Source organism: Musa acuminata, chromosome BXJ2-4 (assembly GCF_036884655.1).
Source record: "Musa acuminata AAA Group cultivar baxijiao chromosome BXJ2-4, Cavendish_Baxijiao_AAA, whole genome shotgun sequence".
Classification (NCBI taxonomy): domain Eukaryota; kingdom Viridiplantae; phylum Streptophyta; class Magnoliopsida; order Zingiberales; family Musaceae; genus Musa; species Musa acuminata.
Window position 1 is genome coordinate 5,328,566 of NC_088341.1, and position 15,919 is coordinate 5,344,484.

At 40.7% G+C, this 15,919-nt stretch overlaps 2 protein-coding genes and 1 long non-coding RNA gene across 6 annotated transcripts; 1 reads left to right on the forward strand and 2 right to left on the reverse strand.

Moving 5' to 3' along the window:
- Nucleotides 1–3,867: 3,867 nt before the first annotated feature.
- On the reverse strand, nt 3,868–7,466 carry LOC103980844 (glycine-rich RNA-binding protein 2, mitochondrial). 3 transcript variants are annotated; one of them, XM_009397364.3, is made up of 5 exons: nt 7,208–7,466; nt 6,307–6,424; nt 6,147–6,215; nt 5,960–6,066; nt 3,868–4,682 (listed from the first exon to the last, which is right to left on the reverse strand). In XM_009397364.3, the coding sequence occupies exons 2-5, from the start codon at nt 6,413–6,415 to the stop codon at nt 4,098–4,100; spliced, it is 870 nt and encodes a 289-aa protein (XP_009395639.2). In that variant the 5' UTR covers nt 6,416–6,424; nt 7,208–7,466; the 3' UTR covers nt 3,868–4,097. The 3 variants fall into 3 exon arrangements, with proteins under 3 accessions (XP_009395639.2, XP_009395641.2, XP_064959204.1); XM_009397366.3 differs by lacking the exons at nt 6,147–6,215; nt 6,307–6,424 and having other exon boundaries at nt 5,960–6,089; nt 7,208–7,465; XM_065103132.1 differs by lacking the exons at nt 6,147–6,215; nt 7,208–7,466 and having other exon boundaries at nt 5,960–6,089; nt 6,270–6,408.
- A 317-nt stretch (nt 7,467–7,783) lies between these two features.
- Nucleotides 7,784–14,792, forward strand: LOC108952705 (uncharacterized). Of its 2 annotated transcripts, none has more exons than XR_010485830.1 (6): nt 7,784–8,092; nt 10,170–10,237; nt 11,216–11,519; nt 11,621–11,804; nt 11,890–13,704; nt 13,815–14,792. It is a non-coding gene; the product is annotated as an uncharacterized LOC108952705 (long non-coding RNA). The 2 variants fall into 2 exon arrangements; XR_001977825.2 differs by lacking the exon at nt 7,784–8,092 and adding an exon at nt 9,802–9,937.
- Nucleotides 8,773–14,085, reverse strand: LOC135609654 (protein LONGIFOLIA 1-like). The gene is made up of 6 exons (XM_065103133.1): nt 13,932–14,085; nt 13,343–13,410; nt 11,234–13,261; nt 10,140–10,293; nt 9,150–9,902; nt 8,773–9,023 (listed from the first exon to the last, which is right to left on the reverse strand). Exons 1-6 carry the CDS (start codon nt 14,083–14,085, stop codon nt 8,917–8,919), a joined length of 3,264 nt encoding a protein of 1,087 aa, XP_064959205.1. The 3' UTR covers nt 8,773–8,916.
- Nucleotides 14,793–15,919: the final 1,127 nt, after the last annotated feature.

Here is a 15,919-nt window from a genome sequence, read left to right on the forward strand (position 1 = left end):
GTCCATTAATGCTAACATTTCTTTAGGTCGCTGACTGGATGAACTCTGCTGAACCAACTAATGGTGTAAAGAGAAAAGCAGCGAGACGCATTCCCGAGTCACAAAAATGCACCATATAGTCCTCCAAACCAACGCCATCATGGCTTGTGATGGGCACTTCACAAGCTTCATATGAATCCTGGGAGGCCAGGGACGAAGTTCATGCTCTTATCCTTCTTCAATATCATCTAATAACTCTTTCGGAGATTGGAGTGTCAGAGTGAGATGTCAAATACCTTAAAACACCTAAGATGGATGTTTCCTTGGCAAGTGCTAGTCATCACTGACTATTTGTTATCGTGAGTGAGATGTGGTATTTTTTGTACTAAAAAGAATGAATTATAAATATAAAAAGAAAAAGTAAATTGCATGGAGCAGTAAGTGGTCGATGTCACTCGTCGTTTTGAAGTTATTCCCGGCCTCATGGGGGGCAGCGGGCTGAGGAAAAAGCCAGGCGGTGCCGGACGCGTACACGACACAGGTCAATTCCGGGGGTGCATGGAATGTCGCAGGAACACGCGGAAACGTCCGTGACGCCGTGCCCACCACCCTCCCTCTCCGCCCCTCCGCCCACATGCTGCTCCTCCCCATTCCCCTGGCTCGTCATGTGCTCCCCCCCCCCCACATGGAGCTCCCTCTCGGTCCCTGTGCCCCCCATTCCCCGCTGCAACGACGGTGATGCATCGCTGGCCAGCGGCCACGCCTCCCTTCTTCACATGCGCTCTGCTCCGTGGCCAACTCCCCCTTCCACGAGCCCACCACACCCGCCCCGCCTCCTCCTCTTCCTCCTCCTCCTCCTCCAATTAGCGGCCACCACTTCCGCGGACGTCTTTGCCATCACGACGCGTACCCATACGCCTCCCGCGGATACGTTTTACTTTCAGTCAACATATTAAGTCTTCTCTTATGCCACGCTTCTGATAAATGAAGTGTTACAAGTACACAAAATAAATGCTCCTAATCTGCATTGATGGATGATGTGCTGACACTGACATGTCATCCACAAAGCACCCACGTAACATTCATCTTGGCACGGGAGGGGGACGACGTATCTCCCTTAAGTTCCCACCACATGGTCCTCATGCATGTCATTCGTGTCCAGTGACACATGGAGTGGAGCCCACCATAACATACCTAATATGTCCATTTAGTTTATTTTATGTCCTAAAACACTTGAAGCAGCCGCATCGACCCATCACGGTAGTTACTGTTACTAATAGCGGCTTCTGCGAAAGAAACATTTATTTCTCGTACCCACAAGTTTACCCGCGGATAGAGGTGGTCCCGTTCATGGTTAAGGAGTAAGGTTGGATGTAAACATTTGGGTGGGAAAACGGGGTAATTTTAGAAATTGAGGCACGTGAAGATTTCGGACTCCCACGTGCTTCGTGGCAGCGCCTCCTCTGGCTTTATCATTTCAACTTTATTTTGCAGTCATGTGTCCCTTCACTTTCCAATTTTTACATAAACACCACTCCACCTTAACACTGAAGTGACCGACGCGATGGCACTTTCGTAATTTTACAAGTAAGTAAGGACCTTTCCGTGGAGGGTCGACTCGAACATTGTCTCCGGTCTTCTCCGTCCTCTCTCCATAAAAGGGCGCTGAAAGAGTCGCATGGCTTCCCATCCCCGGTGACCCCTTCTTCGAACGCCCTCTTCTTCTTCGCGACGCCGATGAGCTTCGACCACAAGATCTCGAGTTCCGTGGTAAGAATGAGCAGGAGCGGGCGAAGGAGGAGGAGGACACTTGTGAAGCACTCGAGGAGATGCCACCACATGAACGGCAGAAGGAAGCAGAGCAAGGCGGCAGTGGCGGTACGTCTTCAGACGCTCAGAACTCTTATACCGCCCAAACCCGACGTCGTGAAGGAGGCGGCGGCCTCCGACAGGCTTTTCAAGGAGACGGCGGACTACATACTTCTGCTGCAGACCCAAGTCGAGGTCTTGAAGCGGCTGGTGGATATCTACAACCCTTGCACGGAGTAGAATGGCAGCGAGCAGTGAGTGATATGATACACATGGAAGAGCGAGCGCTAAAAGAATGGTTTTCGGTGTTGCCCATGTAATTTTGCTGCTTCACTTGTAATGTCTGTGTGTGTTAATTATAGCTTCCGCTGGTTAGGAGACAGCCAACAGAGAGATGCTACTGTGATATCCTTGTCCCGATGTTTGAGCTTGAACCGGCAGTGCACCAGTGCTCTTAAATTAGTGGAGACACTTCTCCCAAGATGGTTGTACACTTGAGTAGTTCTGTATAAGCACTTTTCGAACTAGACTGTTCCTCCTAGCGACTCCAATCTCCACAAGGCGGCAATGGGAGATGTGGAATTCTGTAGGTAATCCCTTAATAATGTTGGATTCAATCATTCAGGCTGCTTAACTATAAACTGCTTATCTAAGTGAGTACGAGCTAACAATCTTATTCAGAACAATGTTTCATTTTAAGTTCAATCCATAGCCCTTTCTCTTGGCTTTTGTTTAGCTGTTCTTGCCAGTTCAAGTTCGTATTTCTATAGGTTTTTTTTGGTAGAGCATTTAGATTCTCAAAATAAAGATGCATCTCTGTTAATATATGCTACAACGAGCGACGGCCTTGACCTCATCTCCTCATCCCCAGGCAATTCCTCCTCCACCTTGGAGTCGAGGGACTGGGCCAGCACAGGAAAGGTGCTCCCTGCATGACAGCCTTTGTCGTCGAGTTCCAGCCACGGTGCGACCGGAGACAGGCAACAAAGGGGGGGAGATGGGAGTGCTTTCTGCTGAGCTGACCAGGCCACCGTACGTCCTTCCTCTACCTGAGACACGGTCTCCGAAGCCATGTCGGTAAGCATCACCGAATTCAACAGCGAGGGCAAGCCTGTCCCGAGTAACAACGGTCGGCCGGCTGCCTCACGCCCCAAAGGGGAGCTCGTAGGACTGTCGGCGGTCGGAGATGGTGAAAGCTTCGAGTGGCCACACGGATTGACCGAGTTGGGTGGCTGCTCAGGATACGAGTGCTTGACGGGTCTCCATGGTCGCCGGTCTGTGATACCTTTAGAGCACAGGCAAACACATCCCTAGTGCATCAAGCTGGTCAAGTGGTTTGCGTGTCCAACTAAGCTGAACTGTGATGGTTACCATTGAGCCGACAAGTTCCGATAGTGTCCATCAAGTTGGTCCAAGATGCAACAAATTAGCAAGGTATTTATAAAATTAGATTTTATTATTGATAAAAAATATATTAATGATGAATCATCAACATATAATCGTCACGTAAAAATTATCGTGAAAGGAAAAGATCAAGATCACTCTCCATCTATGTGTGTGTGGACAAAAGTCTACAAACTGTTCAAGACTATCTTTGTCCTTTTCCCAAATGTCAAGACGAGGATGTGATGATTATTAGATTATCTCCTTCAAAACTAAGTATATAAATTAATTACTAACGCTACGTCTAAAGATTTTTTTTTCAAGAAAAACTCATACCCACCAAGAGACCTCAAATATTAATCTTAGCGCAAGTGACACCACCGCGAGAGTTTAAAATTTTCATCGATCACCGTCTTGGACATTCTTTCACCTTGGATTTGGATCATATTGGTTTGACTTAGATATTCTTTATTTAATATGTCAACTTCCCTTCCGTTACAATGGACGTGGTTCAGCAATGTTGATTTTGATATATATATTCCTGTTGGCGAAGAAAATAAGTCATATCGGGTCAAATAGATAATGGATGATTGAGGCTACTCTTCATTAACCAATCAGATCCTTCTAATTTGTTTGCAAATTATGTACAATCTGCTCAGACCGATTAGTCATCATGCCATAATTGAGAATATGCAATTCTGTTCAAAATTAGACACGTCAATGAGTAGGATCACTTTACAATACGTTAATCGATAAATATAAAACAAAACTTCACAAGTGACAAAGTAGAAGCATCAAAGTAACTGTAACAGTAATAAAAAAAATGTTCTTTACGTTCTATACCAAAATCAAACTTCACATGTTTATATTCTAATGCACACCTCCAAATCACAGGAACATCAGGCAAGATACACATGCTTGTTTGGTCATTGGCTTCGCTTATTGGCATAGTCATCAGGCTCATCATCATCATCTTTAATATCATCTTCAAACAAATCCTGATCGTCATTGCCATCCTTGGTTGATCCACTGCCATCATAAGCACCAGTATCATCGTCATATTTGGCATTGTTGCCACTGACTGTAGCAGCACTGTCGTTGTTGCCGCTCTCGCTACAATGGTATACTCTGTTGTTTCCCATGTAATTACCAGTACCACCACCATAAGTACCATCAGCCCTGCCGATGGAACTGTCATGGCCGTCATCACCCCCGGCAACACCATAATTACTACCCACGGTGCTCATACCATCATATCCTCCATAGCTACTACCACCAAAGCCACCACCGCCACCACGAGGTCCAGTATTGTAACTTTCTCCACCATAATTACTTGCACCATTACCGCCACTTCCATAACCTCCTCCACGACCATGACCACTGCTTCCGTAACTGCCTCCACCACCGCCATATCCACCACCACTGCCAAAGCCCCCTCCACCATAGCCACCACGAAATCCACCCGATCGTTCCATGGCGTAGTTAACCCTTACTATCCGGCCATGAAGATCCTGATGTAGTAAGATTCATCATCGATACAGAACAGAGCAGTTTTGACTAAGAATGTAATATCGAATTCAAAACTAAGCAATCTGATCACATTTTTTAATCTTCCAGCTTGAATAAAAATTAGCAGTCCAAAGTAAGAAGCAAAACTCATATGTATGTTTCAAGTGATAGCCTACCACTAGCAAAAAATTATACCTAATTACAAGTTTTAAAGATCTTTATCTATGAAATATAGTACAAGCAATAAAAATGAATCTTGTGAATTTTTTCCCCTCAAAGCACGCATTAGCGTAAGACAAGTTCATGTGACATCTAAATTATACCAAATACCAATTAAGTCTACGGTTGAGTCAACCAATGGATTTTTCTTCTCAGCATCATGCAATTAACTTGGTATTTTAATCATAATTTTTAGTGGTTGATTTAGAATGCTCCTGAAATCCAATTTTGTGCCATAAAGAGTGTCACTAATAAATTTCTGTTAGAACGATCATGAAGTTGGTTGTATTTTACCTTCATCAGATAAACATAAGATGAAAGTACAATGGAAGTTCAATGATAAAGAATCCAACCTTTCACTTGCATTTACAAGAGACAGAAACAACAGAAGTCGTAGCCACTGTAGTGGTAAGAAATGATGCTACTAGAATACAAAAGAACAGAACTCAATCCAGTGTTCATTGGTAATCAATAACCAAATAAAACACAAAAGGTACCTCATCAAATTTACCTATTAGTAGCACAATATATGATTAATTAGATGCACTAGGGTGCCTAATCTTACATTCGAACGTTTATGAAGAATTTTGGGAAAAGAGTAGGATAATAATTTAAATGAAATAAAAACATATGACCCACTGTATTTACTTAAGGAAGACACTGACAGAGCATGATTATGCATCCATGTGATGAGACACACTGTGATCCATTTTTACGTACAATATGATCATACTCAGAAGTTTCCATGTGGATTAAGATCCTGGGATGTTCCAGATAAGAGCCAAGGCTCTTGTCATATAATTGTCAGGGCCTTCTGTTTCTAGGTTAGCACTTTTTATGTACTTCCACATAAAACTGATAGTGCAACAGGATCAGCACTCTGACTTGTATAAACATAAATGATGAATTTTGTATAGCAAACAAAATTAACAAATAAGCAAAATAAACTGTCAGGCGGATGTACCTTCCCAACAATGCAGCTTATGGAAGGGCATTCTGATTTATTTAAACATTAAACTCACATGGCCGAGAAAAAAAGCAAACTGAACTATCAATGTACCTTTCCATCCATGCCACTAATGGCAGCAGAGGCTTCTTCACTAGACGTAAAAGTCACAAACCCAAATCCTCTAGACCTTCCCGTCTCCCTGTCCATGATAACTCTAGCTGCAGAGGAAAACATCCATGAACTAGTATGGATGCAGAACATTTATTTCATTAGGTTAGTGAAAAAAATTATCACTTGCCTTCTACAACTTCACCATAATTAGTAAACGCTTCTCTTAAACTGTAATCATCTGTGCCATATGAAAGTCCTAAGATGCAAATAATAGAGGCATAAGAAGCTGCAGAAATATGAAGTCAAATACCAGAACAAAAGTTATTCTTCATTGTACTATGGCAGACCTCCAACAAAAACCTTTGAGGATGACATGCACCGTATTGCTTGATTTAACGATGGACTTAAAGTTACAGAATTCTTCAAGAGATTTCCAATTCTATTTGCAAAAGCCATTCTTCACACCTGATAATGATAAGCACAAAAAGGAAACTAAAGCATCTTAACAGGTTAAACACAAGCAAGCAGCATACCAAATATGAAAAAACTGAACACTTAAGATTACTGGAATAATATTTTACCTTTGGTAATGCAGGGAAGAAGTGGGTTTCCAAACAAAAACCATACCAACATAGAAAACATTATGATTTGATAAATGCAATTGGTAAAAAAATAAATAATGGCTTAAAGCCATTCATCTGACCTCATTTATCCTATGTCCATAAGTAATCACTAAAAGTTGGAGTTCTTCAACAATAACCACCTAGACCTTTGCTATCAACTAATGATATCGAACTCAAATTTGTACATCCTATGCGCACCATGCTAATATTCAAGACGGTCAGTTGTACCACTATGAGTTGCACAAACAATAGAATCGTAGAATTCTATTGTTTGAGACATAAGAACACATCAAATCCTCCTGCAACAAACAGAACATCTCCAATCGAAATCCCTTGCTGACCTGACCCTAACCAAACTTATAGCTCAGCAGCATCCATTTTAATACCATCATCTCGACCTCGACAGATCGACAAACAGCAAGACGATAACATGATGACACCAACCACCGAGTGAAGTAATTGGAAAGAACCAAGAATCATCGCAGCGAACACTTTAACGTTCAGATCCCAAAAAGAAAGATGATCGTGAAACAAATCGAGCAACCATACCAAAAGATGCTATAATTACATTGATGGAAGCAGAAAAAGAGGCGAAATAGGGCAAGGGATTAGCAACATCAGAAACCTTTCTTTCGGTGATCTGTCGACTGCTCCCCTCTCGAACGTGGCCAAAACCCTACCCACTCGAGCAGGACGGGGGTTCAGATCGGAAAACACACATGCAATTTCGTGATGGATCTTATCCGTTCGTCTGCGATGGATGGAAGAAAGATCCCCTGAGGGGTGGGAGATATTTATGTTCGCACTCTTGCAGTATTTGGACGTCGACTTTCACCGACGGGGCAGAGAGGCACGGTGGAGGTCGATGACCATTAAAAGGTAAGATCTTTTTTCGCCCAAGAATGATATTATATTAGCAACCGAAGAGTATTCACGATGTCATCGTAGATTTGTAGGAGTAAATAGGTTAATAGAAAAAGATGTCTGTTAAAGATGAACTCTTCCAGATCATGCCATCAATTATTCTCTCATAATAATAATATTATGAGAGAATAACATTATCAGCAAATAATATTATGATTCTTCCAGATGTCATACTGGCTTTGCCAGGAACGATTTCTTTGACACGGGCTCAAGATGGGCCCCGTTTCACCCGAACGATTTGACTCGTCTCAGGCCCAAGAAACATGGGTGCAAAAGGCGCGTAACGAGGAGACGATTATTACCCAAAGAAATTCCATAGCACTACACATGTCGATGCCCAATTTCCCGTCGACTACCATCCGATTGCGGGGAAGCTTAAGGCGATTCGCGCGGCTCCCCTCCGCTTGTCTTCCCTTCCTCTCCTCTCTTCTTCTCCGAATCTACCGCACGAGGTTCTCCATGGCGTTGATCGATCGGAAACAGAAACAGGGAGAAGGAAGAGGAGTCTCGATGCTCCTCTCCAAGCCGTCACCGGATTCGCATCAGCTCTCGTTGTCTCGTCGTGGATTACTTGGTCTCCTTTATGGTTTGTTTTCCTCTCCGTGATTGCTCATAGCGAAACTTGTTACATGCCTTATGATTTATTTGCACTGCCATAGAATAACATTTACTGGATCTGTGGTGAAGGTTATGCCCGTTTCATACGTGTTGGATTTTTAGCCATTATCAAAGTCATCCATTAGACCTCTTAGAGTTTTGTTGTGTGATTTTTGTGTACAATAAAAAGAGCTGATACTCATATATCAATTCAGGTTTTTTTTACCCCTTAGGATTGTATACATTTTAAATTTTTATTGCCATATTCTTTGAATACGTTTTAGGATGTTAAAAAAGCAGCCTCAGACTGCCAGTGTTTAGTGTTTGTTTTTATTTCTTCACAAGAATGCTTCTAGATTGAGTAGTTAAACTTGATAGCCAGGAAATTGTAAACAAATGATTGGTGTGGAATTCTGAATCCAATGTCTTTCACTTGATGTATTTAAAGAAGTGAACAAGAAAGGTCTGGGATTACATGTAGATATTCTACAGTTGAATTTCCTGCTAGAGTGAAACATGGAAGTGTATATTCCAACAAAATTTATGAAGGAAAATTGGCAAAATGCTCTACTTGCCAATGACTTCTTTCAGATAGGTAAGGTGTACTTTTGAGGTACACAACAGGAAGAATACCTATTACCAGCTCAATAGCCATCCACAAGGTTCTGATAACATACAAGAAGCAGATACCAGATGATCCTAACTATCAATTCATTATTCTTTTTTATTGTTACCACATTTTGGTAACAATTGGAGGGTGATAAGAAGTACGACAAGAATTGAAATTATTAGCACTCAGCGAAGAAGTGACTGTTAATGAGGGGTTCCAGCATTAATGGGATTGCTAAAATGTTCTATATTTTTTTGGGGGATATTAGGACCAAGGAAGAAAAATCTCCGAGGGCAGAGCAAGGCCATTCCTGGGAAAAAAGTTTGCCAGTTGATTAATATATAGACATATATATGTATTGTCACAACAATAAAGAACAAAAACAAGAAGTCGACTTAATTCAAACACTTGGTAAGTAGCTATCTGTGCTGCTTACTTGGCTTGATTTGCAAACCAGCTTCAGTGACACCACTTAAAACTTCATCGATCAAATCCTTGAATATCAACCTCTCAATCTGTAAAGCCACCCTCGATTGCTCGGCGCTGAAGTCTACCCAGCCTTCAGACCGGTGGAGGATGTCCTCTCCAGCAATAAACTCAACATCATCCTCCAAGCTGGTAGATCTTGTCTTCTCAGTTCGAAGTCTTCTAATCTGAGAGCACACTTCTTCCAGTACAAGCTGCTGCCCACTTAGTTTTCTTCTGAACTGACATAAAAGGTCAAGGCCATTCCCATAGGCAGTTGATTCCATCTTATGAGATATGATCTCATTTACCACATCAAAAACAAGCTTCCTGTGGTTCTTCTCTGTATTTGTCTTCTGATGCTGAGTTTCTTCTTTATCAAGTTCAAATTTTGAGAACCAGCCATGCTTTGGTTGCTCGAGAACACCAAACAACTCCGGGTTGATAGCATGGCCTGATGTATAGAGCTGAAGCGGAACCCTGCAGTCTTTGTTCAATATGCCTGTTGCCAGTAGAATCTCGGAGACATAATTGTGATCCGGGTTGTCCATGTTACACTTCGAGGTAATGAAGTCTGTTGTTGGAAGCTCTGCATCAGCCGATTTCAGCATTTTGATTTGTACAAGGTTTTCAAAATTTTGAAGTTTCTTCAGGCTGGTTTCATCATTCATCTTGGATGAATTCTTTGGGTGGCAGTACAGGTCTAAAGTGCAAGGTTCAGTATCTGCTCAAGGAGGAATAAGAGGAGTCATTACAAAGGTAAGTCACAGGGTTTGCCTTGGAATATAACTTAGATATCATTACAAAGAGTTGCATAAATAATGAGACTATTAGGGTCCACATTGACAATTCAAAATAGTGTGATTAGTTATCACTACAGAAGAAAACTTTCATTTCTCACTGAAACTATTTTGTAAACATTTCCTCATTAAAGTACAGAATTCATAGAACAAATGCTCACCTTTGACTGCATCTGGGGTTCTCTTCACAGGGGAAGGAGAAAACTGATCCTCATAGCATGAAGAATCAAGAACTGACACAGGACTTGGGTATTCAAAGGTAATACTCGTGACCTCCTTATCTGATATATGTTGACTTGTATTTGCTGCAGAATTCTGAAACAGGCAAAGAAATCAAAGCAATGAATGATATGCATGGATAACATACAATAAAATCATATAATTAGACCTATGAAGTTGATATTATGAGTTGTACGTTGGAATTAGTGTTAGAAAGTATACAGATTGTGTATAGAGTAAAATTTCCACAGCAACTAAATAATATATTTTGCAGTTTTAGTGATATTGTGGATTATATGAGAGATCACTGAAAGAAGTTAAAGCATCACAACTTACCAAAAAAAAAGAAGTTAAAGCATCACATGACCGTGGACTTCATTTTATTTACTTCACTTATAGAAGAATAACTAAAAGAATAAAGAAGTTTATGTGTCTTAAATATGAAGACCAATGAGGAATATGAATATGGCAAGGTATTGATGCACCAATATGTCAAAAATGAAAAGCTTAGGATGTGTCATGATAATTCTTATAAAAAAAATATAATATAATATATAACAAATTCTAAATCTTATTTATTGTGTTAGAATAAATGATTAACAAAAGTCTATACTAAATTATGGAGAAGATAGAGAGAGCATATAATAACTGAAGAAGTATGATTAGTGTTTTAATTTCACTAATTATTGATGTTTAATACAAACAATATATAAACAAGTTATTTAATGATATATTTAACTTTGTAATTCAAGAAACGTCCAAGTAAAACAAAGTTTTTTCAAGAAGAATCGATGAAGAATCCCTAAATTATTCTAAAAGTTATGACATTTTTCAATTTATTTTTGAAAATTGGATGCTTTGAAGCAAATATTTGACACACATCCAAGAAATATCCAATCAATGCCATATCCAATTTAATTCATTTATTATATTATGGTTCATCATCTAAAATTTCTGATTTGTATTTCTTCACTCATTTAAAATGCATTATATCTTTAATATGAATGATTAACTGCAGAAGTAGGTAGAGTTGTACCTTCTGGTTCAAGACTAAGGTTGCAATCTGGGAAGCCCTGCTTGATGGGATGCGATGCTGCAGAACAGATGACTGTAATGCAAAGCTCCTACTTTTGTTAGAACCTGGTGAAGTTTCATCATTTCGACGACTTGAAACCCTTTTCTCACAGATGATTTCATCAACATCAACCTGGTCTTCTCTTTTTTGTACTTGAGATTGTTTCAGCCTGAGTTTGTGTCTTGGAGAAACTGATTCGACTGGTTTCCTATTGTTATGCTCACTTTGAGCCTTGTTCATGTTGGGGGTAAGTGGACATGGCTGCTTCTCTGCTTCTGTTTTTCTCTGCTGCAGTCTTGGGCTCAGAATGCTTGAAGTTTTTGCTGAGACTCCACTGTTCTCTTCCAGATACTGCATCAAGTTTGAATGAAATTTCGGAGAATTATTATTTCCCATGGACCTTCTGATGATTTGCCTATCTGTTGTTGAGAGAAGTGCCTGAATGTTTGATTCACCAAGTCTGACTCTAGGACTGTGGTCTCTCTCAGCTGTGATGTTTGCTGAGCTTTTCTTTCTATTACCAGCACTACTTGTAAGCAGCTTTGGAAGATTTGATAGACCTTCCAGAAGAACTACTGTGTGACCTGAAGCATCTGAAATTCTGACATTCTTTGCAGGCTTCATGACTACAATTGGAGGATCAAAAGCTTTTGGAGAACCACCTTCTTGTGCTGGTTGTTTCCAGACCTTTGGTGACCTTGAGTTCTGAGTGCTTCCCCTTGGAGTTCGGTCTGCGTAATCTTCCAGCACAGATATCTTGTAGGGATGATCATTATCCTTTGTGGTCTGCGCCAGCCTCTTCGCGTGCATAGCAGCTACTATTTGTTTGAGAGCCCTGAGGTCCTTCTTTTGCTGCTGGAACTTAGGCCCTTTGAGTCTCTCCTCTATCTCTTGGTAGATGAACTGAGCTTCTTGGTACCCAGTTCTTGCTTTCTGTGGAGTCTGCTGTGTCCAAGGTGCGGTCTCAGTCATGATCTTTGATTTGTGTTTCAGAAGCGAACGATGATCTTTTGGCTTTGCTATTGTTGAATCTCTGCTTTGAACAGCATGAGGGAGCTGATCACCTTTTGCTTCCCGAGTTCCTCTTGGTCTGGTTGCTGAGGTACAGTCTCTCGGTTCATGGGAAGGAGCACAGCTTTTTCTGGCAACTGCTGCTTGAGCTGCTGAGTTCGAGCCGAGCATTTCATCCAAGCCCATGAGCTTTGCGACGATGCTGGGTTGTCGCTTTTGACTAAGATCCTGAAGCAGATTGGAAGCTCTATTGACACTGGGACTGGTAGTAGTTTTGTCGAAGTCCTCCAAAGTTGAACTTGTTCTTGAAGCAAAGTTAGAACTCCTTTGAGCTCCTCGCCTGCTGTCCAGTGAGAGCCTTGGAAGCTCTCTAAGTTTGTTAGCGGGCTTACTGTTATCTTGGGAATCCATCGACAGCCGCGAGAGTTCTCTTCCATCATAAGAGAAACGAGGTGATCTCCGTGATTCTTGGTAGAACGAGGTATCATTTGCTTCATGATCACGAAAACTCCAGGGTGCTTCCTTGAGTTCTACCAGGAGTCTGATTGCTTCATTGAGATCAGCTGGCATTCTCGTTTTGGCGAGCAGCACAGGCCTGGGCGAGTCCTTGTGCTTCACTTCATGGTTGTTCACCTTCTCAGTTGATGCAGTTCTGGTAGGAAAGCCCTGAGCGCCTTTCTTTATGGGATCTCTCACAGCATTGTGGAAATCAAGGGTTTGCAGAATAGCCTTCGGGGTACTACTGCAGGAGTCAAAGCTTATAGATTTGGCATCATCTTCTGGTTTCTTGACCTTGGGTGAATTCGCTAGTAGCGACTTCTCTTGAAAGAATGCTCTGTCAAAGGAGCAGGCCTCCTGTCGAGATGCTTTGACAGATTCGAGAGAAGAATATGACGAGCTGGATGAGGAACAAGAAGCTCTCGACGATTCCATGGAAGCTGTCTGGGTTTCGTTCAAGCTCTTGCTCAGATTCTTCTCCTGCATGTTAAATTGATATCTGTCAATCTTCTATCGATAGAGAATAAAACAATAGTAAGTATGCTGAGGCTGATACTTTACCTGAAGAATCTGTGAAAAGCGTGGTTTTTGCTCTGACTCTTGTCTTCCATTCTTTGGAAGAACATGTCCTACCCAAGAACAAGATCAATATTTCGTTAGGATCTAACTCCAAAACTACAGTCTGCAGCATAGACACATATCAGGGTATCCATTTTAATTTGGTGGTAACAATTTGGTGATTCAATTTGACAATTGTCAAAAGATGAGCACTTAGATGGTCATCATTGATGCTCAATCGACACTTTTTCAGAACAAGAATTTCTCCATGATATTAGTTATTTGTAATACAGGATCGAGGCAGTATTATTGTATTAGTGGCTCAAGGCTTTACAATCATCAAATTCTCCATGTATGTTCCTCAGGTTAGAAATATCTTTATTAATAGATCGATCAATGAAAACCTATCGACTTATTTATTTGCAGCAGTATTATTTCTGTTTATCCTTTCACATATCGCCTATTTTAATGCCAGGGGATCCAACAGAATCACAGAAGGGTCAGAATCTTCAAAATTAAATTTGAGTTTGCTGATGATACAAATGCCTCGACAAGGAGTCTCATAATTGATTCAGCAAGAACCAGTTGGTACCTGATGGAAGCTTCCTATGGTTGTGATCATTGAGGCGCTTCCCAATGAGGAGATGGTGGCGGTCAAACATCTGAAAGATTCCGGCGATGCACCCAATTTGCTTCTGCAGATCCATATTCTCATCCGTGAACGCATCGAGCAACTTGGCACGCATTCTGAGCCGCTTTGATTCCACGACTTCAATATAAGGCTCACAAAAAGGGATCTGTTTTCTCGCTCTAGTGTTGGTCGAGTTCTGCAAGGGAAGGCATGAGCAAACTGTGGGTTTAAGAAACCGATTGTTGGGGAGGGTTCTGAGTATATGGTGATAGATTTGAGCTGGAATCGAAGAGGCTATGTTGAAGATGGCTGTGAGGGGCCTTCCTCACACCTCGCGGGTCTTTAAGCAGCTTGCATGGGCATGTGATGGCGGTCAGGAAGTACAGAGCATGGTCGACTGCAAATTGTTACCAGTATCGTTCTCAGACTCTCCCTTCTTCTTTACCTGCTGTCATTTTTATGCACCATGATACGTGTCCATACTCGAACACAATCAATTGGTTCATTTAACTGTGACTCCAACAAGGTGGTCCTACGAACAGTTAGTGAAGGCAGCCATCTGGATTGTCTGCCATTGCAGAAACTGTCGAATCTAAACCAGTAGAATGAATGTTTCTTTGTACAGTAAAGAAGCTATGACACACTACTTATCCATCATGTTAGCCATTTACAATCTTGTTCTGGTTTTGTTATGGATATGAGACTCCTGAGCTCATCCTCCAAGTACAAGGACACATGCTCCTAGTAGGATATAGGTCACTGTGGCCTTTTAGTTAAGCACAGTGATACATTTATCTTGGTGGTGATCTTTAAAACTGTTTACATCTACATGTCAGCCTATGGATGTTAAGAATGGGTTACTCATAATTCTCTTCCCTTGTATGCATTTATATACTTTGGTAGTAAGGGTGTGTGTGATGAATGGCATGTCGGATAAGATATAGGGAAAGCAAGGGCACATGGGGCTAGCTACGGCTGCTCTTGAATCATTAGGCAGCACCAACTAACTGAGTGCAATAATCCATGGCATGTTCCAATCCATTAACTCTGGCATTTGTACCACAAGGTTGGCACAACTTATCAAAGAATGTCTTGGGGGGAAACAGAGTTATGGCCATGCCCCATATGCAGCATGGGGTTGAAGCAGGATGAAGTGATCCACACATGGCATGTTTTTTCCACTCGTACATCTCAGTTTGCAAATTCATATCAAGGTTTACGCTAACCGTGGAAGAACCACACACTTGAAGGGTAGTTTTGGCGATCACAAATCAGCATATCAAAAAGGATGCAAGTCTCTCGGATGGTTAGGGTTAACAAGTATTTTTATTTTTTTTAATTAAAATTAAATTAGAAATTTTGATTGTGATATGAAAATAATGACACATGGATATTTAGATTTTTAATTACGATTAGTCTGACAGTATATTAGACTTCCTACCAATCTCGCATGTCAATATTAAAATGTCTTGTCAATCCATATCATCATCATGTCAATAATAGAATGTCTTGTCAGTTCGGATCATCATTTTCGAATGACTCTTTTTTAAGTCTATGTAACACTTAATAATTCTATAATCTTATTTTCTGTGAAATACTTATCGATTAAAGCTTAATACGAATAGTTACTCAAATAATTTATAAAATACTCAAGTATGAAATAATTTTTTTTAATATAGTATCTTTTTTTTTCTTTCATATTAACTTAAATATCGAAAAGATCTTACTCTAGTACGTATTTAATTGAGTCCTTGAATAATCTAAACAAATTAATGTATATATATGTATATATAATGATTATAAAAGAAATTAAGCACTAATAAGATTGAAAATTTTAAAATTTATGTAAGAGAATATATATTTGACTCGAGGGAAAAGTTTATTTATTATTCTTGGATAGTGAATTTTCTTTTATTTTTTATTTTCTGTTGATTTTGATAATAAGTGTC

Excerpts from the sequence above, each read along its gene's own strand:
- LOC135609654 (XM_065103133.1), bottom strand. The coding sequence starts at position 14,085 with ATGCGTGCCAAGTTGCTCGATGCGTTCACGGATGAGAATATGGATCTG. Across the intron at positions 13,411-13,931 it reads CCATAGGAAGCTTCCATCAG|GACATGTTCTTCCAAAGAAT; the intron begins GTACCAACTGGT and ends GTTCTTGGGTAG. Across the intron at positions 13,262-13,342 it reads GCTTTTCACAGATTCTTCAG|GAGAAGAATCTGAGCAAGAG; the intron begins GTAAAGTATCAG and ends TTTAACATGCAG.
- LOC103980844 (XM_009397364.3), bottom strand. The coding sequence starts at position 6,415 with ATGGCTTTTGCAAATAGAATTGGAAATCTCTTGAAGAATTCTGTAACT. Across the intron at positions 6,216-6,306 it reads CTCAAAGGTTTTTGTTGGAG|GACTTTCATATGGCACAGAT; the intron begins GTCTGCCATAGT and ends TTTGCATCTTAG. Across the intron at positions 6,067-6,146 it reads TTATGGTGAAGTTGTAGAAG|CTAGAGTTATCATGGACAGG; the intron begins GCAAGTGATAAT and ends TTTCCTCTGCAG.